The sequence below is a fragment of the Phodopus roborovskii genome, unplaced genomic scaffold (assembly GCF_943737965.1).
Source record: "Phodopus roborovskii unplaced genomic scaffold, PHOROB, whole genome shotgun sequence".
In the NCBI taxonomy this organism is placed as follows: domain Eukaryota; kingdom Metazoa; phylum Chordata; class Mammalia; order Rodentia; family Cricetidae; genus Phodopus; species Phodopus roborovskii.
The window spans coordinates 5,703,735-5,728,537 of NW_026126443.1; the positions used below are offsets into that span (position 1 = coordinate 5,703,735).

The 24,803-nt window shown below is 43.1% G+C and overlaps 1 protein-coding gene across 4 annotated transcripts in view; it reads left to right on the top strand.

The window, feature by feature from the left end:
* The first annotated feature begins 8,636 nt into the window (after positions 1-8,636).
* Slc44a1 (solute carrier family 44 member 1) overlaps positions 8,637-24,803 on the top strand; it is a 164,776-nt gene continuing 148,609 nt past the window's right edge. For 3 of the 4 annotated variants that reach the window (XM_051187810.1, XM_051187809.1, XM_051187807.1), the window contains exon 1: positions 8,637-8,704. In XM_051187810.1, the coding sequence (XP_051043767.1) occupies positions 8,657-8,704 (48 nt within the window). In that variant the 5' untranslated portion in view covers positions 8,637-8,656. Of the gene's footprint in view, positions 8,705-10,070; positions 10,308-24,803 lie in introns of those variants that run through there. The other variant, XM_051187808.1, reaches the window with a different exon arrangement.

Here is a 24,803-nt window from a genome sequence, read left to right on the forward strand (position 1 = left end):
TCCTGGGTTGATCATAGACAGGCCAGAAGCAGGGCTAATGGAAACTGAAGACAGGCATACATTTTTCTGGAAATCCAGAGGTGATGGTCATGAGAACCTTGACATCAATCTCTCTTTTTCCACGTCTGAAGAAGCCAAAAAGGAAACTCTCCAGAAGAGAGCATAGGGAGGCTGCAGACAGTCATGAGCAGACCCTCTGGGATGGGAACAGCGTGTCATTCTTGCTTTTAGTACTCCTTTAAGATGTCTTTCTACATGCCTGCAACGTGCTGAGGGGGAGTGAGAGAGCAAAGCTGTCAGGCCAGCAGCATCTTAATTATGGAGATTAGAAATATTTTATGCAATTGACACAGCCTCTTTAAAATTACATAGCATTAGGGAAAAAGACTGTCTGGCACCAATGAGAAAGGAAGAAAAGCACTCAGGGAAAGAATAGGTGGCGTTTGACAGTTTGTCCAATAAAATAACGCTAGTTAGTGAAAGAAACAAAAAAACAGACTCAGGCTAGAGTTTCCATTGCTTGACACAAACCTCCTGACAGGACTGGAGGGATGCTGGGAGTGAAGGTAGCCAAGCTTCAGATTGCCAGTACAGCCAGCCTGCACAGCCTCCTCCTCTGGATCTCCTCCCCCCCCCCATTTATTCTGCAATGTCACACTTGCCCTGGGCTACCAGCTATTGGAGCTTTTGGGAAATGAATGACTTGGTGATCAAGTCAGGCTTGCTTTCCAGGGAGCCTATGTTCTTTGCTCCATGAGAAAAATATGAGTTAGTATTCCTGAAGTGCTACCTTGTTGTATGTTCTTAGGAAGTCTAATTACTTCCCATGACTTAGCAGTTTCCTGCTGGGCACAGGACCATCTGCTACTGTGAGACTTGAGGCCCACTGTGAGCATCCTGAAGACTGGATGCTTTGGTAAAGAGTGTGGAGGACACCATCCATCACACCTAAGCATCGTTTTGTTGTGTTTCGTAGGGAGTTGATGAGTAGGGGCACTGTTTCAGCACCTACTGTTTTTATTATCCAACCTGCTCTCTCTCTAGTCATCATTTTAAGTGATCATTTTGAAGCAAGAAGCTCATTGTGTTACCCTGGTCAGAACCATCTGGGTGTCTTTGTTCATAGAAAGTGCAAACTTCATAGTCTTTGGATGCCACAGGGTCCCATAGATGGATGACACTGGACCTTGTGAAAGGACACTCTGTAGGACTTAGTGTGTAAACCAGTTGGCAGAGTGCTTGCCTAGCACACAAAATGCCCTGGGTCTGATCCACAGCATTATATAAAACCAGGTGTTATGGTGCCTTCATGGAACCTGAGCACTTGGCAGGTGGAGGCAGGAGGATCTGAAGAGTAAAGGCCATTCTCGTCTACACAGGGAATCTGAGGTCAGCCTAGTGTACATGAAGTTTGGTTACAAACAAATATTCATTAAACAATTGTCACTCATAATTATCACAGTTTTACAGAACATTTGACACCCCCTTCTTCTTGTCTACATAGTGAGTTCAAGGCTGGCCAGGGATCATGTAGACAGGCGGTGATGTTGAATGAGATCATAGAACATTGATAACTGCAAACGGAAGGGTTCACACCATGACATCCCCTTCCAGATGTTCCTTTGACAATGTGACTCTGATATTTCTCCCACCCTTCTGAATTCAAATGGACCCATGACAATAGCAAAAGTGGTGTTATATACTTCCTGGGGCAGGTTATGAAAAGTAGTGCTAAGTCAACCTTAGTCCTCCTGGGGATGCTTGCTATTGGAACCTAGCCACCTTGTCACAAGAAAGCCCAGGTCATATGGCAAAGCCTCAAGTAGGTATTTTGGCTGACAGCCAACAGACGGCTGCCAGGCTCTTCTGACTCAGGAAACCTCAAGGTAATTCCTGCCCCCATCCACTATCTAGTGTAGCCACACGACAGACACCCAAGTGAGAATGGCCTAGCAGAGCCTACTCAACTCCCAGCCTTCTGAGAGACGGTAACAAATTGTGGCTGTGTAAGCAACTGGCATCTAGTTTAATTTGTGATGCAGTGATGAATAACTGAAACCTTGAATGGATGGTACCCATTCCTCAGCCTATATCTCTGCCTAAGTTGTTTTACACCTAAACAATCTCTTTTGCCCTCCCCAACATCTCCAGTTATCCAAAGCCACTTGTTCATGCTAAAGGCAGCTCCTTCCACAAGGCCTTCCTTAATCATTACGTTTAACTGTCATCTCTCATTGCTCTGCCTGTGAAACAGGACCCTTCTTGTTTCACAGTCACAGTAGATGTCTTTGCTAAAAGTATCATCTATTGAGAAGTCCATAATTCAGAAAGCCTTGACCTGTATGACAGACTTCTCCTGGAGAGGCCCTACACACCCACACCCATGTCCCCATGCTATGGAGAGCCCACGACAAACCAAAGTAACAAGTGCACCGTGTCTGGTGGTGAAGCAATGAGTTTTTATTGGGGTCACACTAACAAGGGTACAGGTGAGAAGTTACTTTCAAGGAACAGGTATGATCACTTGCCCTGGTTTATCCCTGATACACTTTTAAATGTAGCCCCCACAGGACAGTGTTGGAAGACGGAGTCTTCCTGGCATTGTTTATGTCATGAGGGCTGTGTCCTCTGAATGGATTCATGCCACTGAAGAAAGGGCTCTACAGGGGCGAGTTCACTCCCCTGCTCTGCGGCCACAAAAGGATGCAGTAGCACTCACTGCGCTTCATCCTTTTGCTTTCTACCATGTAAAGATGAAGGGGGAAGATCCTCACCAGATGCCAGGGTAATAATCTCAGACTTCCCAATCTCTGAAAACTGTGAACAATACATTTCCATTCTTTCTAAGTTAGTCTTCGGTGATTTGCTATAGCAAGACAAGCCAGTCTAATGGAAGCCTCTTCTCTGCAAAGGCATCTGCAATGAAAAAATCCCTCATGACCTCTTCCATATGCATGTTGTTTGCATGACAGTATCTCATAATACTGATTGTAACTTAGATTGATGGTTGCAGTGGTTTGAATGAGAATGGCTCCCATAGGCAAATTTATTTCAACGCTTGGTCCCTGGTTAGTAGACCTATATTTTGGGGAAAGAATTAGGAAGCATAGGCTTGTTTGAGGAGGTGTGTCACTGTGGATGTGCCTTGAGATTTCAAAAAGTCACACCAGACCCAGTTTCTCTCTTTCTTTGCTTACAAGTTGCTGACCAGGGATCAGCTGTAAACCCCTTTGCTTCTGCTTCAGAGCCAGGCCTGCCTGTCTGCTGCTATGATGGTCATGGTCTCTGAAACTGGAAGCAAGCCCCTAATTAAATGCTTTAAAAAAAAAAAGTTGGATTGGTCATGGCGTCTCTTCGAAGTTATAGAACAGTAACTAAGACAATAGTGTATTGTAATCATGTAGTAGGTACACTATCATTATACCTGGTCCATGTCAGTGAATATAAGTTACAGCATTTTTTTTTCAGTTATATAGTATTTCCTATATATTTCTAGTGATTATTTAACTAGTTTTCTATACAATGGAAGTTTAGGTTTTCCTTCATTTTTCTTTATTGAAAATTCTGGATTGTGATTGGACATCTGAAGGAGAAGAACTACTTAGGAGAAATGAAGCTTTTAAATTTTACACAGATTCTTAACTCCTACTCCAGAAAAAGGGACATAATTCTATCCCCATCAGTCCTGGACAGGGTACTATCATCTTCCCTGATGCTGGTTATTATTACGCTTTTAAATCGTTGCCAATTTGTTAGGGGAGGAATGATATTCCCTAATTTTTTTTTTAACATACAGTTTTATGATCAGGGAGACAGAGCAGCACTTCACATTTTATTAGTCCCTGTATTTCTTTCACCGTGGCATGCTTAGGCTGCCTTTTCTTTTTAAATAGGAATTCCATGTGAATTACGTAACCTCTCATATAGACTTCGCTGACATTATTTATGTTTGTTGTTTGTATTCACTTGTGGTATCTTTTGCACCAAGGGGTTTTAAAAACTGTTTATGCAGTTAATTCTTAATCTGTCTTTTGATAGACTACTAGGCTGCAGTTTCCCAGAGAAAGGTCCTCTCTTTAAACATAGCCATATTTGGCTTGAGATGTCCAAGGACCTGAGTTTGATCCCTGGAACCCATGTGGTGGAAGGGAGGGTACTGATGGTGAAAGTTGTCATCTGAGTTCCACACACATCCTGAAGCTCAAGTGCATGCACACCTACACGCTCCCTAAATAGATGCAACTTTTAAAATAAAAAAGACAAATTTCAGAAACTATAGAAAAAAAATTCTTGGGAGGCAGAGAAGGTGGATCTGTGTTAGTTCAAGCCAGCCTGGTCTTCAGAGTGAGTTCCAGGATGGCCAGGGCTGTTACACAGAGAAACCCTGTCTACAAACAAACAAACAAAACATTTACAATTTGTGAAGAGTTTTCTTTTGAAGAACTTAAGATATTTTTAAAACTCTAAATTCCAAAAGTCTCATTGACAAAATGTATTTACTCATAAGTATTTTGGGTATCAAATTAGGTTTTGTTTTTTGGAATACAGTGGGAGCTTGTATGGTAGAGGTAAGAATATAATAATAATCAGGAAATTTTGTTGGGAGGTTGAGACAGGGTTTCTCTGGATAATAGCCCTGGTTGTCCTAGAACTCACTCTGTAGACCAGGCTGGCCTTAAACACACAAAATTATTATGGACAAAATAAATCAACTTCCATTGTTCTCTTCCACACTCTTTCATAAGGACTCAGATTGGCTCATAGTTCCAAGGTACAGTCCTTCATGGAGGAATGGCAAGGTGGCTGCTCGCATTGCACCACCAACCCACAAACAGGAAGTAGAGAGTGATGACTGCTGGTACTCCTTTCATCTTCTCCTTTTTTTCTTTTTCTTTCTTTTTTCTTCTTTCTTTCTTTCTTTTTTTTTTTTTTTTTTTTTTTTTTTGAGACTGGGACCCCAGCCCATGAAATAATGCTGCCTGCAGTTGAGGTGGATTTTCATTCTTCAGTTAACCAAATACAGGAATTCCCTCATAGACATGCCTAGAGTTTTGATTGATTGTAAATCCCATCAAGTTGACAATCTGTATTAAGCAACACAGGAAAGAATTGTACCCTCAGGCACATTTCTACAGTGAAGAACACCATCTCATATAACATGAGTTCCTTATTCCTTACCTGCCTGTGCCAATGTCCACACTACACTCTTCTCATTATAATTTACATTTTTTTATAAACTTTACTGCCTTCACCACTTAGTGTATGTAGTAGGGAATGGACTTCAATAGTTTTCAACCACTATTGCCACCTCTTTTTATCTTGTCCAACTGGAATTTTGCACCTACTACAGTACCCCCATCTCCACCAACATTTTCTTTTCTATCATTGATTTTTCTGATGCTTTAAGTGCCTTCTACATAAGTGGACTGGGTGATATTTGTCCTTATATAACTGACATACTTACTTGGCACAGTGTTCTCAGGTTTCACCTGTGTTTAGTGTATGTTAGAATTCCCAGCCAGGCAGAGACATAAGACCGTAGTGCAACCAAGAATGGGACAGATTATGGTACATTTAATGATGGGCCTTCTCTGCTTCCTTTAGTTACATTTAAACTACATAGTCTAATCCTTGTTTTAACCCCCTGCCCTTCACTAGGATGTAAGTGGCTTTAAAGCAAGGGCCTTTCTTGTCTATAGCTAGGAATTTACTATATTGCCTCAAGAAACATACTGACAAATATATTTCCCTACTCCTCAAATTGTCTCCTTCCTTCTTGATTGAGTATTTACTTACAACCTTGCCTTCCTTGCCTTTATTTCTTCTACTTTTTCATCTCACTACCCCCTCCAAAAATCAATATTGTTAGGTTAACAGTAACTTTAATCTCTGAGGACTGATATTTCATCCCATGTCACATCATTAAAATCACTTACAGTTAGCTAAGAAGTCAATTTAAAAAATTAGAGTGAATTGAATGGCTTCCAGAGAATGTAAGTCTTTTAGAGAAGTAATAGGGAGAATGTTTTGCCTCTGTGCCTTAGTTAGTGGTTACTACTGCTGTGAGGAGACACCAAGACCATGGCAACTATTATAAGAAAACATTACATTGAGGGAGCTTACTTACAGTTCAACAGTTCAGTCCATTTTAGGGAGCATGACAGCAGGCAACCAGCTGTGGTGCTGGAGCTGAGAGTGGTACATCTTGCAGGCAACAGGAAGTCAACTGACATATTGAGCATATGAAATCTCAAAGCCCACCCCCACAGTGACACACTTCCTCCAACAAGGCCATACCCACTCCAGCAAAGCCACACCTCCTAGCATCGCCACTCCCTATGAGATTATGGGATTATGGGGGCCAATTACATTCAAAGTACTCCACCCTCTAAACACAAGTTCACAGCCAACAGTTATAGGGAATCTATTTTGTATCTGACCTTGCAACAAAAAATCCAAGTGAAGTAATACATGAAAGTCAGAATTATAAAGTAACACTGGAAAAATACAAACTTACAAATGTGGGCAGAGACAGCTACAGAGCAAAGGAATTAGAATCTCTAGACTTGCAAGTAACAATGCTACCTTTTTCTGTGAATGTGTCTGAATTCAGGAAAGATCTTCCCTAGGTCTTTCACTCCTAAACTTACCTGGGAACCTGGGATACATTTCTGAAGTCTCAGATAGAATCTGTTCTTGGCTCTCTGGTAATGAATGAACAGCTACAGCCTCCAGTTACAATTAGTTTTCACTTCTGGATCATTTCCCAGGGGTGATCTGTGAATGCTCTTAGGGGGGTTGGTGAGACAGATCTGGAAGCAGGGGCTCATCTGAAGGGACTGTGCTCCTATGGGGTATGGCTGTGAACACAGTATGTGCTAGAACGTAACACAGCCAACGCACCAAATGCCACAATTTTTAAATTAGACGGCTATTCTGAGTGGATGCACACACACACACACACACACACACACACACACACACACACATACACACGTGCACCACTACTCACATACAGATCCATTTATATTTATGACCTTCTCCCCTCCTCCACCTCAAGTCGGAACTCATGTGAACAATGAGTCAGGCTTTATTAAAACCATTGGAAAGACCATTAGTTCCGACTTTTCCCTCAGTGAGTGACCAGCACCAATCCTCCCTTCTGCGGCTGGAAACCTTGAATTCACATGGCCAATTATGCAATACTAGACTACTGGGAAGCATTTCCGGCTGGTGATCTGATTTTACCCTGCAGCATCCAGATTGATAGACCTTATAATTTTATCCTGGGAAGTGCAGACGTTCTTCTTATGTAACTCAGGGAAAAAAATTTAAACCTCCCTGTTTTGGAAAACAAACCCCTAAACCTTTTAAAAGAGATTTTCCCTGATGACATCTCAAGGTAGTGAGACTAGTGCCCTGAGCTCTGGCTAGGGTTAAAAAAAAAAAAAAAAAAAAAAAAAATCTGTTTCCTCATTTCCTCATTTGTTGAAATTTAATTCCACTGGATGCTGCGTGCACTTGTTTATGAGAAAGAACAAAAAGAACGGAACAGTAAAGCCTCCCTCTAATTACCTGTTTAATTTTATTTTTCTAGTTTGAGAGTTTGAACTCAACCCTGCCAAGCTTGAGCTCCACTCCACACTCCTAAATCACTCCATTCAGGAAGCTACTCTGGGCATGATGGGGATGGGAACTCGAGACTTGTTCTTCGAAGGTACCTAGTGTCAACTGAGGAGCCTTCAGTTTCTCTCCTGCTAATCATAGGGTGTAATTTTACAGCATCACATTCATATGCATGTGTGGGGCATCATACATAATTAGTGTGTTTATGAAACACCTTTGCAGAACCTCAGAACACCCAGTTCTATTAACTCTTAAAGGAAAAACTCCAGGGAAGAGCAGGCACAATGGAATGTGCTTGGACTGGGCTATTCATCTATCATTCAAGGCAGCAATGATATCTCCAACAAAATAAAACACGTTTTTTGTGAGCAATGACACAGCCAGCTACATATCCAACCACTTCTACAGTTCTAATGATAAAATAAGCACTAGATACTACATGGAACAACTGTGCTAGCCAGGAAGATTTTTATAATCTGAGAGAAAAGCTCCCATCTTGACTTGCTAAGAGAAACAACTCCTCTTTCCTTGATTATAAAGAAGGAAGACAGATGGCTTCTTGTTTAAGACTGTAATTTTACTTTCAGCATCCTCCCTCAGTTAAAAACAAGATGTCCTTTTCTGGCTTTGAGGGAAAATCTCAAGGGAGGGATTTTTATTCCTGGCTGCATTGAATAATTCAGCAAACATCCCAGAGAGCACAGGGAGATACAAAGAAGAAAATACTTCCCCTTGTTCTCAGGGAGTTTACAGTCTTACTGTGGAGTTTATGAACAGAATTGGGACCACAGCAATTAACAGTTTTATTTCTTGTAGCTAATGGCCCAATGGTTACCATTAAGGAACACTTAGTATTTACTCACTCTGTACCTATGGAAGAGTCTCAGGTCAAACTGCAGAAAATTCAAGGACCTAAAGTAGTTCTTGCTGAGTGCATACTCACTTACCTATCAGCTGCTTTGCCACATTATTTAATCTTCAGAACACTTTGCAGCCATCCCTGTCTGCTATCAGGGCTTCACAGAGGAACATGAGGCTCAGAGGGACAAGTCATCTATACCCACAGACCCAGGAAACGGTAATGCAACACACCAACTAGGGAATTCTTTTTAGCCTCTTTTCTTTTTTTGGTCCTCCCCCCCTCCCCCCAGTTCTCCTTTCCATGCACATACAGTCAACTTCAGTGCTCATTTTCCTCCCCTTTGACTTTGGGTCACCTTGAAATCTGACCTTTGTTTGGCAAGGCAGTACTTCTAGTGTCTCACTCCCTTGTATCTTTTCAAACAAGCCTTTCATCTCAGTCTGAGATACTTTGACAATATGAAATGAGACATTAAGGTTTAAACGAGTGTTGGATACAAGCAGGGTGTTGTGTCTGTTAACCATGACTTTGTTTATTCTCGACCTTTTTAAACTGCTTTCCCTTCACACTACCTCTAAAGGCTTTTAAGCGTTGGAAATTTCTTAAAGGTTGTGCATATCTATTCTAACTTGTTGCTACCTGAGCGTGTATTAATACAGGTTTAATTTTTTTGTAAGAGAATAATAGCAACTTTGCTTCTTATCGTCTGTCTAATCTTAGTGTCAATAAATTTCCGGAATATAATATAGTGTCCTGGTAAATATTTTAAATATGAATTGGTGTGTGTGTGTGTGTGTGTGTGTGTGTGTATGCGCGCTACCATGGGCAACAAAGTTTATAGTCAAGATCTAAAATGGCTTTGACTTGAAGGCCTGGAGTACTACCTTCCCCTCCCGTTTCTGGCTCTTTTACTACGACTTCCACTTGGGTGCTGTCGTTGTAGGCCTTTCTCAAGGCTTAGTTTCCACATCAGCAAAATGGGGACAGGAGCAACAGATGATTTTTTTCTCCTCATCGTCCATCACCCATTCCTTCTCCATGGGAGATTTAGCACGCACGCTTACTTCTGGTCAAAATAAGCATCCGCCAAAGCCCTAAAAAGCTTCGGGCCAGTGACCTGGGTGGCGTGTCCAACCTGGAGAGGGAGCAACCCGGGGTCCCTGCCGGTGCCTCGCCTCGTGGGTCGGGAAGCGAGTCGCTGCATGGGCGTTGCGAGCCCGTCCGCCCGCCCGCCGGCCTCAGACGCCCTCTCGCCCCGCGGCAGAACGCGGCCTCGGTGCCACCGCGAAATGGGCCCGGCGCCGCGCAGGCTCCGGCGCGCGCCCAAGGGCCCGGCCTCGTTCTGGCTGCCGTGGCCCCGGCGTCCGCGCGGCGCGGCGCTGCACTGGGGGCGGGGAGTCTGATGGGAGACGCGCGCCGCGGCGCCGAGGAGGAGGCGGCTGCAGCCCGGGAGAGGGAGCGGGAGAGGGACTGGGCGCGGGTGGTGGGAGGCGGGGGCCAGGGGGAGGTGCCGCCGCCGCCGCCCGCCCCTTTCCGCTGGGGAGCAGCTGCAGCAGCAGGAGCGGAGCCGGAGCCGCGCAGCCGCCGCCGCCGGGGGATGTGGCCGGCGCCTGCCCCGAGCCGCGCCGCCTCCTGACTTCTCGCCGCCGTCGCCGTCGCTGCCGTCGCCGCCGAGTCGTGCGGGGCCAGGCCGCGCCCTCCCCGGGCGCCCGCCGGCTCGCATGCCGAGGGGCTCCGGGGCGTAGCTGCGCGCCCGGCGCCGCCTCCGGGCTCCTCCGGCCCCGCCATGGGCTGCTGCAGCTCCGCCTCCGCCGCGCAGGTGAGGGGCTCCCGCCTCCCGGCCGCCCGCCCGGATGCCACCCCGCGCTGTGCGCGCCCGCCGAGCCGTGCCATGAGCGCCCCTGCGGTGCCCTGCGCCCCTCTGGTCCCCGCCGACCCCCTGAGCCCGTGCGCGGCCCCCGCTGCCTGCCGCGCTCCCTCCCCCGCTTTCGCACCTGAGCGGCCCGTCCCGCCCGCCTGCAGGTAGAGGCGCCCCGGGCGCCCGCTCTGCCCCAGGAGGCATCACCCCTTCCCTCACCTTGGGGGCCATCTGTCTGCTCCCCACCTCCGCTGAGCCCTCCGCCACCCAGAGACTGTTTTCCGTGTCCCCAGAAGGTGCACCCCAGCTCGGGCTCTTCACCTCTCGTCCACCTTATTCCAGTTTCGGCTCCATTTAATAACCTGCCCATTTCCCCTGGTCTGCGGTCCCCTTGGCCGGGATCAGGTGCTTCAGTGGGTCCCCGTGCCCTTCCAGGGCCCATTTCACAGATCCCACCCCCTCGTTCCCCACCCCATCCCCCCTCTGTGCCTTGACCCCGGGCACCGCGGCCTCTCCTCGCACCGAGGCCCCTGCGGGAGCGCGGGGACTGGGCTGGGAAGGAGATTGGGCACCTGGTGGGTGACGGGAGCGTTACGGAAACTCCCTCTTTGTTGCCAGTGTAACAGGAGGAAGAGGTGCCGAATTTAGTTTTTCTGTGGGCACTGGCTGGATGTTGTCGCTGAGGGCTGAGATGCAGAGATTTCTCTCAGCTGCCACCCTGCCCCCATCCAAATTTCGCTAGCTGCCTTCTCCCTTTCCGATCAGAGCCTCTAACCTGGGTGGAAATGTTTGGACAACTGTGTGGATCAGATGTAATAGAACTTGACTGCTGGCCACTAATAACTGAGAGGACCTGTTTGTAAATTACCTAATTTAGTGGATTAGTGAGTGTATTTACAAATACGATAAAAAGCAATCAGGAATACTGCATCAAACTGTCTGGTGGTGGTGTATGAAAAATAGGCTCTGACAACGCCTGGAATGTTTCTCTACAGTTTATTAGCGTAGAATTTAACAGTAGTCTGTGATTTTTCTTTCTTTCTTTTCCGGTGGGGGGGGGCGAATATGCGCTTACCTCTAGAAATAAAAGTCTTCGGGAAGAAAAATGCTAGTTTTGGGGGAAAATTCCTCTAGAGATGTAGCATCTGTGACACAGAAGTGTTTGCTGCTAAATGACTATATATAACTCAGTTTTAAATAACCTGCATACTTGTTCTGAAAAAAAAAAAACTGAGATCTGTCACAGAAATGACTGAATGGCTTATTGGAAATTCATCCTGTTTGTCCAGTTCTTAGTCTGGGTGGTTTAGTTAGTTAAACCTTCCTGTTCATTTAGGATAGCAAAGAAAAAGCATGTGGCTGGTGTTAAGGAAGGCTGGATCAGGGCTTTGGTATTAGCACATAGAGGTGTTGAAAAACACATACCTTTCAACCGTTGGGGATTTAGGGGTAGGGGGCTCATCTATTAATAGTTGGGCATTGTTCATCTAATATTTATTTAAATACAGTTTTCAACAAAGAAGTGGCTTTCACATTGCCTTTCTTTTCAGAATTGGGCTACTGTGCGTGCTCATTTGGTGGTGAAATGCCTTTAAGACAGGAAAGTATTGATAGTTTATGGGTGGCTTGTTCAGTGCATGAACGATAATTTGGAGGGGATGGGCTCTGCAGCAGAACACCACTTAAAGGGTGGTGGGTCATGTGGCTGCCTTGCTCCACGTTGTAGTGTTGCAGAGCACTGTCACATACATTCATCTGCCTTTTTCCTCCCATCGAAGCCACTGTTTTCTACATGCCGTGTTCTGTGTTCTACAAGATTCCTGTCTTGCACCTGGAGGGGGTGCATTTTTTTTTTTTTTAACCACTTTGTGGATTTCTATAACAAGCTTTTGAGTTCAGCTTTAGGGATTAAAAGGATTCAGTGGAGCATTGAAACAGGCTATATGTACAGGGTTGGGCATCATTTTTCCCTTCTTATTTTAGAAATTTTGGCATAATTCTTCATTTATGAAGTGTTTTCAATCTCCTGACTTTTTAACACTCACACTCAGGTTAGAACACATCAGATATTTAGAATGCTCTTGTATTTAGTGTGCTTTGTTGAAATTAAACAGGGGTACAACTTTCAGTGTTCTCTAGATACAGAATTGCAAATTACTGAGCTAATCTTAGGGGTCATGAATATATTTTTAGGGTGGAATATGTTTGATTCTGCTTTCTACTGGGTGGGGAATTTCTTGAGTGTAGAAAGTACTTTTGTTTTCCTAGCTTTCCACTTAGTGCAATGTCTCACTGTGTCTTGGAGTGGTTCATCTGTGGCTATTGAATGGAGTACATACTTACATTTGAGCATTTGACTACAAGTCCCCCAGCCCTGACCTGTGTAATTTCTGTGGTCTGGTGGTCTGTAGACTATCTGCTTCTAAACTCAAACCCCAACTTTGTTAAGTTAAAATTCACCTTCCTCTCCCACGTTTATTCCTGTTCTGTCACTAGCACCATTCACTTGTAAAATGGAGCAAGTGTTTCTCTTTTCTCCCAACACCTTGCTCAGTGTTTATTTATTTTAGTTGGTGCCCTGACTATAACATCTTAAGACTTACCTGCAAGCTCTGATGATGCCCTGCATAGCCTATCAAAATATACTCAGGAGTCTGTCTCACCAGTAATTTTGAAGCTAGACTTTACCAGTGTATGTAAAATACATTTTATTTTCTTGCTGGGGTTGGGTGTTGAAGTATAATTTATTTCCCCTCCTACTCTCTTACTACGTTGTAGATGCTCATGAAAGAGTTTATGGTCTTCTGAACTTTGATCCTCTGTAGTTCTGACACTATTTTTTTCACCTTTACCATATCTGGATATCATAATTTCCCATCAAAATAATTATCCTGCTTTAAGAATTAAATTTCAGATGTCATATGCTGGTATTTTGCTGCTAAGGGAACAGGTTATTTACAAAGTAATGTATACAGCATTGATACATTGTAACATGGGCTCTCACAGAAAACTCTTAGGGTGATTTCTTTTCCCCTTAATTAGTAACCATTACATATTGTTGAAAATTGCTCTAAACGAGCTAGTGCATGATACCTTTTGCCTACAAGTCTGTTGGAAGGAAGTATCAAAGTAAGGTGGTCTGGAGTTTCTTTCTACAACACTAATCCTCCCTAAGACTCTTAAAATTTATTCCCATCTCTCCATAATTTGTTCCCTTTGCTATAACCTGACATAATTTCTTCTTGTAATATTAAACTTCAAAGTTCATTTGTAAATCTCCAAATTTATTAAATATTCTTTCCCAATAACAAACCAGTGTAAATGGAGGAGGTTTGTGAAAGATTACTTACCAAGTTTTTTTTAAGTCTTTGTCCTTAATGGCTAGATCATTATTTCTTACAGCAGTGCTTTGGAGGCAGGAGATTTCTCAAGCTTCTGAAATTCCAAGTCCTTCAGTTCTAACCTCAGAATTGGAAAGAAAGAGGGAGGAGTCTTTCAAGTTGAAGAGACTATACCCTTCATGGGGCTTACTTTAGAAGACTCCCAAACCCTTTCAATTGAGGGTGACATATTTAACTGCCACTTCTTAGCCATGCTGCTGTATTTGGAGAATGATTAAAAAAAAAAAAAAAGGAATAGTTTACCTATTACCATTTGAATAACTTAAAACAATTTTCTAATGCTGTGCTGTATTCACTCCAGCTTTGTAGAATTTGAAGTCAGATGTTAAAAATGAAATTGAAGGATTAGTGAAATCACTGACAGAGACAAAGTTATTCAGTTAAAAATGTGATCTGGGAAGTAAACTTTGTGGAGGCTTGAATATGGTCTTGTAAATAAAGGAAAAAACAAGAAAAGCAAGTCAAGCTTCTTTGGTGGCCAGGCCTGTAATTCAGGTAGTCAGAAGAAAGTTGGAGGATTGCTGTAAGTTCAGGGCAGTGGGAGGAGTTACCAGGCCAGTCAGGGCTACAGTTTGACTCCAGCAAACAAATGCCCAATATGTTAAAAAGTTAATGAATGTTAGAATTGGCCTGGAAAGAATATTGAAATGGTAAGTTGTTTTATCTATATTCAGAGTCATTTTCTTGTGTTTATATCCATAGTAATTCAGGTTGATTTTTTTTTTTTTTTTTTTTTTTTTACTTCCATGTTACAATGGAAGAAATTGAAATTCTTGGAGGTTAGGAAAGTGGCTGGAGTCACAGAGATGCCCACTCACTGGCTAAGACTTCCTGCTGGTGTTGTCTGCATCTTGACTTGTGTGCTTTCCCTGTGCTCATAGGCACAGTTCCTAAATCTAAAGTTGATGTGTATGTTTTTTAAAATCTGTATAAAAAGGTCAGTTTCCAGGTTAAATTTCTCACCTCTTTAAACTACCTGCAGTTAGGAACTGGTGAGGACCATGGTGTGGCAAGCAGGGCTTCTCCAGTGGGAATGCTTCCAAATTTAGTAGGGGCTGTTCATACTTTCTGATATGTTAGCATTGCCATTTAAAAATGCTGCCGACATGGGGAGAGTGCTATGTACAAATTATATTTTGCTACTGGCAATTAGTTCAACACACCCCTCCCATGCTCCCTCCCTATTAGAATACTAAGGAAAGCTTTCAGTTTTGTGGGTTTGGACTTCATTTAGTAGACTGTGAGAGATACTAGACATGAAGTACCATCACCATCTTCCTGTTCTGTTGATCTAAACTACAACTCAGAATCAAGGAGTTGTCAGATCAGACAGCTAGGTTATGGGGTGGCTGGAACCCTTGCTGTTAATTCTTAGTATCTTAATTATTCCCAACCTTGACTACACATTAGGATCACTGGAGCAGTTTAAAGATGCGGACGCTTGGTGCTTACTCTGAGATTCTGGTTTAACTGGTCCAGTGGTACTGTCTGGACACCAACAGTTGGAAGAGACCCACTGGTGATAGAGACAATCACCTTTGTCCAGGCAGTTTCGTTTCCAGTGGTTTCAATTACAGCCTGTGAGGACAGTCCCAGACTGAATCATTAAATTGAAACAAGCCCCTTCTGACCTATTCCAGCAACCAATTGACACTAGAACACTGTGTAGATACTCAGCTCACATGTCTAAAAGCCAAGTTGGCCTCTAAATTTATCCTCATCTCTTGTCTCAGTATATCTGGTTCACTGAATGATACCAGTAGTTGTGGGACTAGGAAGCCTGAGTCATGAAGGAAGACTCTTCTGTTCTTCCAAGTCTGTCACCATATCCTGCCTTCTCAGATCACTGCCAGCCTCCCAGCTAAGTGTCATCTCTAGCCAGTACCTTATGTCCTTTCAGGCTTCCATCTCATCTTTCTCCATATTGCAGCCTTAATGGTCTTTGAAAAGTCTAAACTGATTGGCTGTGTTCCTCTACTACTTAAAATCATTGAGTGGTTCTGATTACTCTGGAGACAAAGACTAGATTCTTCTAGCATTCAACAAGATGAACTGGTCCCTACTGCACCTCTGTCCATCCTCCCTTTGCCGGGTGTTTCAGCTTCATGGGTTCTTCAGGCAGTACTCTGAGGTACTCTTCCAGGGTATTGAGAAGTCTCCCTGCTTTCCCCTCTATCCATTCTTTGACTAGTTACCTCTGTTAAATCCTAATATTCACTTCTTGGAAGATTTTTCTGATCCTTCAAACTAGGTTATGTCTCCTCATTAAACACCCCATTGCCTTGTATTTTCTCTTTGAACACATAATAACATAAGCGTATAATTATAGTTACTATTGATGTCTAGACCATGAGTCTGCCTATAGTAGCTTATGGATAGAGTCTGACCTTGTAACCTGTTTTTATATGGCGTGCAAGCTGAGAATGGTGTTTATGCTTTGATGAGATGACTGAGACAAATATGGCTGAGACAGAGAAGAATACTGTTTCATGAGAAGTGCATGAAATTTGGATGTTTTTGTTTCAGAATAAGGTTTTGTTGTGCCACAGCCTGTGTGCAGCTGCTTCACTGATCAGTGCCAGAAGAGAGTGGTTCATAGAGACCTTAGCCAACTCAAGCACCAGGGTTAAGTCTAGGCCCTTTGCATGCAATGTTTGCTGACCCTTGTTCTGTCCTGGGCTGATGAGGAGATGATCTTGTCTGCTCTGTGTGCTGGGCTATACTTAGCTCACACCGATTCATGTAGGTACTCAGGGAAGTATTTGAACAAATTAATAAAAGTGTGTTTGTCCTACCGATGGTGGAGATAAGCTACTTTCCCAACTCTACTGCTTTCAAGTTTAATGTGGACTTTTTTCTTAAGGACAAATTCTTCTTTAGAGGAAATCTCAGCAAAATTCAGTTGTATCCTTAGACTTTTCTGGTGAACTGTGATTCACGATTGCTTTTAAACATGATGCCTTCTCTTTTGTTACTTTTTTGTTTTCTTACTTATTATTATTATTTTTTAGGAAAGGCATTTTTCAGTATATTTTATTATACTTATTTGGGGAATTTTAATTCCCTTGCTATATAAACTTACAAACTTATCAGTGTTTTCATAGTATTTTCACCATAAACAGTGGTTTGTAGTAAAACTTTACAAACATTTGATGAACTGCTGGAATTTATTTAGTTTCCAAATCCACATTGTTACTCCTGTTAGGTGCTCACCACAACCAAACAGGCATTTATTTAGTAGTGAAATTCTTAAAAAGTGATATTTATTCTCATCTGTGTATGTGTTCGTGTGTGTGAGTACGTATGCATGTTTAGACATGAGTGGAGGCCAGTGGACAGCTCTGTCTGCCTTTGTGTTTGGCATGGTCTCTCACTGGCCTGGAACTCACTAATGGGAAAGCTGTTTGGAGTGCCAGTCCATGGCATTGGCTAGGTATAATGCCTCACTCGACTTTTCCCCTGGGCTTGAGGGGTTGTACTCAGTCGGCTCTTCATGCTGGCAAGAAAGCACTTTACTGATTGAGCTATCTCCCCATTCCATATTCTTATTTTTAAGGTTGCCAGATACCTACAGACATGTTAAGCACAAATGTTATTTCTGGATACATTTGTGTAATGTCAAGGAAAGAAAATAGCAAGGAGATGGAAAAATTGAAAAGAGGTGACTGCTTCAAGATGTGTAAATACCAGTGATGGGATTGCACGCTCTACTTTGCAGGGTGGTGGTAACATGGGCAGGATTCCTCATAAGTCACTTAGGGTATTGCAGCCCAACAAAGGAAACAGCAAACCACCCTTGAATCCAAATACTGGAAACATTAAACAAAACTTAATTCTTTCCTGTTCAGTCCTGGGGTGGGGTCCCAGGGAGTTTGTTCCATGACTCCATGATGACTCATAAAAGCAAGTAGTAAGGATACTCTTTCCTTGTTTCTATCCCATCCCCTTCCCTCCCCTCCCCTTCAGGCCCCTCCTCTCCCTTCCTGTCCCCTCCCCTCCCTTCCCTGTTTAGGCTGGCTTCAGACTATCTCATACTTCTGAGTTTGGAGATTACTGGTATACCTGTTCTTTCTTCCTCAGTCTTCAGGAAGGTAGCTTTTCCTCACTTAGCCCCCTCCCCGCACCCCACCCCCTATCCCTGACCCTGGGATGGCTGTGTTTTCCCTGATAGACTTTTCTAACAGTCTCTAACTGGTTTTCCTTGGATGGGGATTATGGAAGACTATAACCTTCAACCCTGTAGTGTCTAGCAGGGTGAAAGCAAACACCCAATAGCTGGCCCCGTCTGCAGCCTTCGTCCCCTAGGGTAGCTATGAATGGGATCCAACACAAAATGATAAAATTTACAGAATACGCTATGAGAGTTTTTAATTAATTAATTTATTTATTTTTATTTGTTGTGACAGTTGTGCAGTTCCCCAGTGTGAACTTTGTAGATGGCAACAACATGTTGCATTGTCAGAAGTTTGGACACACCCGGTAGACTAACCAGAATTTCCCTCTAGGTAGGGGCAAAGCCACACCAGGATGAAAGTAAGACAACTTGCTACAAGTGGGAGGGCCCAATGGTGCTAGAAGGCTGGGTAAGGTTAGCCTCAGGAGTCTAGGGGCCAGTAGCTCTGTTGTTTTCTTCTGTGTGAAATCGCACTAACTTAGTGTTTCCTAACATTTTCATGTATCTCCAATATAAACCTTTTACAATCCCTAGTTCTGAGTCACACACAAAATGATCCACCTCCTCCCAGGCTGTAGCCACCGCTGAAGGCCCTTTCTTTCTCCTTTACCACGCCCACTGTCCCTTTCTCTGGCTGACAAAAGGACAGCTTCAGATAAGGAACCTCTGAGGTTGGAGTGTAGTTAAGTAGTTAATTAACATTCCTCCAAGAGTGATCCCAGGAGAGCTGGAGGGCTCAGAGAGCCTCTTCCTTTCCAGGCCCCTCACTCTTCCTTTCCTTCCATACCTCTTCTGCACTCTTCCTCTGCTGGAGTTCCTTATCTGTGCCCTAACTGTCCTGTTTCTTCCTCTCCCCACCTGGCATGCTTTACAGCTGTGGTATCGTATAGTGAGGGCTGAGTAAGAGAGCAGCCAGTGGCTCTTTGAGTTTTTCATTACCTGCTTAATTTCGGCTTTCCTTTTTTTCTTATGAGAGCAATTGAAACAAAGATTCGCATTGTTTTAGAATATCCCTGATATAGAGTAAACTGGTCTCCATACATGTCAAATACAGCTCCTTAATAAATGAATTTTGGAAGTGGATGTCAATAGCTAATGTGTAAAAATGTTCAATTGTGTTACTACTCAGGCTAAAGGAGGGGCACCCCTTTATGCCAGTGACCTTGATATAAGTTAACAGAATAATATTAATTGCCTCTGTGGTTTTGACTCAAATAGACTTTATTGATTTGCTGAATAAATTGGAGTAACCCTCTTGGGGTACTGCTTGACAACCTACGCTAAAAGCCATTTTAAAAAGTTGTTGACCTCTAGTAATCTAAAGTGTAGTCATATGATGTGCAGGAATGATTCTGCATATGTTGTTTATTTATTGTGGGTGGGTGCATGAATGTGGAGGTCAGAGACAGACTGTAGAAGCCAGGCCTCCTCTCTGGGAGCGCTCCTGGACTTGAAGTCAGTGGCTATCTTGTGGGCCCTGTTGGGTTATTCTTATTTTTAATACCAAAAGAGTTCAGATTTAACTATTATATTTCTGTCTCTGCCTCCTGAGTGAGTTTGCCACCACTGCCAGCTCTAAGTGCTTTTTACAGTACTTGAGACTCAATGGCTGTATTTCCTCTGGGTCTTCCTGCATTTACTGTGAGAACTTAGGTCTGGGAAAGTTTATCATGGAAGTAGGTTTGTTAATGTGGCTGTGATCTTGTCTTTCCCTCAGAGCTCACTGATTCTTACACACACACACACACACACACACACACACACACACACACACTATATTTTTTTGCCTTATTGGTTTGTTGGTGTTTTGAGACAGTTGCCAGCAGTGCAAGCAGATTTTGGTTGGTAGGTTTGGAAACAATAGTATAAGAAGATACTTCATTTTAGAAGTATGATTCTGGTTTGGTGGTACTTTAAACCTTTTAAAAATACAGCTTAATTTGAGAAAGTAAACTGTGACCAAGTGGAAACATTTGTTTCTCTTGAGTTGCTAACAAGCAACAGAGAGTGAGACTCCCGGTTATGCCACTTAACAGTTAGCTCTTTCCAGGTTGAGGTCACTCTATATTCTGTCTGTCTCACTTAAAGATACAAATTATTTCTGCAAAAATATCCTGATCACTCCCTGAGAGGCATGTGTGCCTGTGTGGTGTTCCTCCACCAAAGTGTCTGCAGTCAGAAAACTCCGTACCACCTTCTGCCTTCTCTCTTGAGATGGTAACATATTAAAAGGTCATTTCCTCACCCTCCCACACCCAGAAGAGAATTTGCTTCCCTGGCCTTCACTGGGCTTCTCCAACCTGTAAACATCTTTATGTGTACATCATCCGTCCTGTGTCTTTCTATTACTTAGGGATTTCCATCCTGTAGATCACTTTGAAAAATCTGATTGAGGTGTTATTTTCATGGTCAATTCCATGAAATGGATGTGGTAAAGGCAGTAAGAAAGTTATGGGAGGGACTGGAGTGAGGGCTCAGTGCCTAAGGCACTGGTTAGTCTTTCAGAGGACTGGGCTCTGAGTGCCCCCACTTACAACCATCTGAATATGTCTCCAGTTCCAGGTGACCCAGTGCCCCTTTCTTACCCCCAAGAGCACTGTTTGCATATATAAAAACAAACAAAAACCTTTAACAAAAGAAGAAGTTCATTGGGTCATGTAACAGTTCCCTCCCATACAGTTTTAAAGTTTGAATATATTAAACTTAGTCATTGAAGTCCCTCCATTGCCTTTTCCTCTCTTCCTTTACTTCTTTCTTTTCTTCCTTCATTCCTCTTTCCTTTTAATTTTTAAATGTAAGGGAGAGGAGGGAGAAAACTGCTTTCAGGAGATGTCAGGCTTGTATGGTAGGCCTTTTTAACTCACAGATCTTCAGCGTTGAGTTCAGTGTTCCTCATGACCAAAACGTCTTTTATGGAAAAATTAAAGGGAGGGGGCATTAATGATCAAGAGCTTATGGCTTTAGAAGGTCAGTCACTGAGCAGTTCTCATCATGGCAGGCCAGGAAGCAGAGGAAGGGGAATGCAAGTACTCAGCCTGCTGTCTTCTTCTCCCATGCATTGCTTCTGAGCCCCAGATGTGGGAGGTGCTGCCCACAGTTGCACTGGGCCCTTTCTCTTTAGCTAACCTCTGCAAACTCACAAATGTACACAGAGGTGTGCCTTACCAAAGTCCCCGGTGATTGTGAACTCTGAAGTTTGCAAAGAAGATTAACCTTCACACCAAGGAAATTAGGGACAGGCAAGTGGGTTACAAAAGAAACATTAACTACAGAATCTTAGAATTTGAATCTATGGGACCATCCAGGCCAAGAGCAAGAGGGGAAACAGCTGTCTGTCTTTGGGAGTTTTCTTTCTCTTTAGGTTTGCCACCAAGACACTAGTGGCAGTTACACTGATCAATCACTTAACACTGCAAATACCACCTGGATGGGACCTCTTGATCAAAGCTCTTTCATTCAGCAATGAGTGGAGGGCAGACTTGGTGTTAGACGAAAGCCGGTAGTGAATTCCAGTGCATGCTGGGAGAGATGGGGTATTAGAAGACTAAAACCTTAGTTTATGATACTTACCAAGACTAATATTAAATATAACCTGTCACTTGAAAAAAAATGAGATGGAATCTGAAAATTAAAACAATTCTGAGTTTAGAAACGTTCCTGTTAATTCTGGCTTGCTTTTGAACCTAATCTAAGCATGTGTGCCTTCATTATAATGAAGCCTTATGAAGGTGGTAATTACAGCATGTGATAGAACCATCTGGACCGCATCAAAACTGCAGTACAGCAGGTATATTGGCACATGTCATACGTTTATAAGAACATGGTTCTCCTTTCCTGTCTCCATCAATGCATCCTTGTTATTGGCCCACCATGCAGAAGGACATGATGGGAAGCCATGCTTTCAATGCCTATCTTGGATGATCCAGAATAGGAAGTCAGCTACAGATCCTAAATATTTTTGTTCTAAGTGCCTCCAGCAGGGTGAACAGCAGTACAGTTGTAAACATGACATGTGTCTGATGTGGGTAGGAGTAAGAAATTTCCCATAGTAGACAGATGATGTGGAAGAGAAAAGTCAAAAGGTCAAAAAATGCCATAAAATTAAAGGAGGAGTATAAGCTGGCCACTCATGTGGGTTGTGTTGAATATTTATTGACTTGTGCTGCTTGGCAATACAACTAAAGAATGACTTCCCTCTAAAAGTAGACAGTGCTGTGTAAGGAGTTAGGTTTTTCCTCCCACTGCTGGTCTGGTCCCACCGCCGTGCCAGCCCCAAATAACACACAGAGACTCTGTATTTGATATGATGCTGTTGGCCAGGTACTAGTTTCTTATCAGCTAGCTCTGCCTTAATTATTAACCCATTTCTGCTGATCTATGTATTTCTTTTACCAGGGAGCAGGCCAGCATTCTGTTTTCTCCCGAATCTCCATCTTGGCTCCTCCTTCCCACTTCCTCTTTTCCCCTTGTCTCCTAGTCCCTCCTATCTTGCTTTCCTATTGGCCAACAGTGCTTTATTCATTAACCAGTATGAGAAACATATACAGAATGACATCTCCCATCAGTGCTGTGTCCATGCCATTTGGTCGCTGGCCCTGATTCTGCTGAACCCATTAGCCAGAGAGAATGAAAAGCAGACATGATCAGCCTACTGGTGTGTCAAAGAGTATGTGTGTACAGGTGTTTGGAAATTAAAACCCTTAGTCTTTTTCAGTATATGCAACTATTCCAAAATGTCATTAAAGGAGACACAGTGGAGGGAGATGGGCTTTTGTCAATGTGCCTGAGCTGAATGGTTTTCTTAGTGTATAGTCAGGCATCATTCTGGTGTGTGTCTGGGGTAGGGGCTGGGAGAGGAAGGAGTGCATGGCACCTTGCCTAAAAAAAAAAAAAAAAAAGGAAAATTTGTTGACTGGTTTGTTTATCTTTGCTGCTTTTATCCATGTGACAGTATTACAGATCTCTGACTCCTCACTACCAAGAGTTTGGCTGCTCATGTCATGGTCCCTAAGTCTCATGCTTACTGTATATAGTACTTGCTTAATGATCCCTAGCTATCAAACCATAGAATACAGGGGCCCAGGTTTTCATATCTTTTCTTACACTATGAGACTATTCTGTTTATCTTCCAGCTGTCCCTCCTCCCAGACATGTATGCTCTCTTTTGCTTGTGTTTATGCCTCATCTGCTCCCATGGATATGTTAGGTGATTGGTAATCAAATATAAACATTTGTTAAGACTTAGTCATTGGTAAGAGTAGCATAAATGGAAGCAGAAGGGTATCTGGTGGTCAAGCTTCACCTATGTACAGCAGTTTCTAGTTCTGTCTGGTATGGTGCTAAATCAAAGAAAGTTATCACATGGGTCCCCTCTCCCCTCTCCCCACAACACACACACACACACACACACACACACACACACACACACACACACACACACACAGTTTTTCTTTGTAGCCTTGGCTGTCCTGGACCTTGCTCTGTACCCCAGGCTGCCCTGGAACTCATAGAGATCCTTCTGCCTCTGCCTCATGAGTGCCAGGATTAAAGGAATGTACTACCACCACCTGGCTACACATGGCATTTCTCTACAGAAATCAAACAGTGGCTGGAGCTAACAAAGTCAGCATCAAGGTGGTCATGAATTTTATATCATGTCTAGTAAATGAGTTTGCTTTAGGCTTCTCATAAGTTCTAGCAACTGAGAACTGACAGGTTTTTGTCTCAACAGCCTTCTCTTTTTCTAGTTACTGTGACTCTTGTTTCATGGCTGAGCTTATGTCCTTGTAACTTCATTGTTGGCCCTGATTTTATACCTGTTAGTCACATAAAATGAAAAGCTGAAACCAGCCTTTAATGTTTGTCAGGTTTTATGTGCGTGCTTCTCTGTCTATGTTTTAAATGTAAAAACCTGTCATATTAAAAAAAAAAATCATGCTTCTAGAGCCTTTGTTATTATGGACTCATTTTTCTTTATGTCCTGCTTAAAGATTATTATATATTGTTATATATTATTTTATATGTATGTTTTATATATATATATATATACATATATATTTGTAAAAGCTATATATGCATGTATTTTAAAGCACGAAACATTTCTAGTGCTTGTTGTTTATTTTTAAAAGTTTACTATTTTTAATTATGTGTATGTGTGTGTTCCTGTGAGTAGGTATGTGTATGTGAGTCCAGGTGTGAGTCCAGAGGCTAGATGGATAAAAGTGTTCGAAGGCTGGAGTTACAGGCAGTTGTGAGCCACCTGATGTGGGTGCTGGGAACAGAGCTTGGGTCCTCTGCAAGATCAGTATGTGCTCTTGACTGCTGTGACCCCTCCCACTCGTGTCTTCTACTGTCCTGAGGCCATCATTCTGAACCTTTGGCGTGGTTCTTTCTCTTTTCTCTGCTTCTAGCATGCTATACACCTGCCACCGCTTCGGTTTTCAGCATCTGTTTCTTCTCTGGAAGATGAAGATTGAGCTCTTCCAACCCTACCCATTGCTTCTCCCCTGTGCACACTCTTCCTGTGGGCACCCTTGTTCTGCTACAGGACGTTGTGACATTGGATTAATGCTCAGCCCTTACACTGTGACTGACTAAATGTGCTCAGATGAATCTTGGAGTACTTTATGGTTTGTTTTCCTTGGTTGTAAAGTTTGGTTCTGCTCTTGTTTTGCCATTCTCTTGGTTTTCTTTGCACTTATGATTAATTGGTTTCTAAGTGTTCACCTCTTTGACTGACTCTTCATTGCCTAAGCTCTGGATTTAAGGCTCTTTCTGTTTGAGTTCCTTTGCGGTATTTCCCCTTAAAGTGATATATTGAAAATATTGATGTCACCCACCATTGTTTGTGGATCTGTCTGTCTCTTTATGTGCAATAAATGT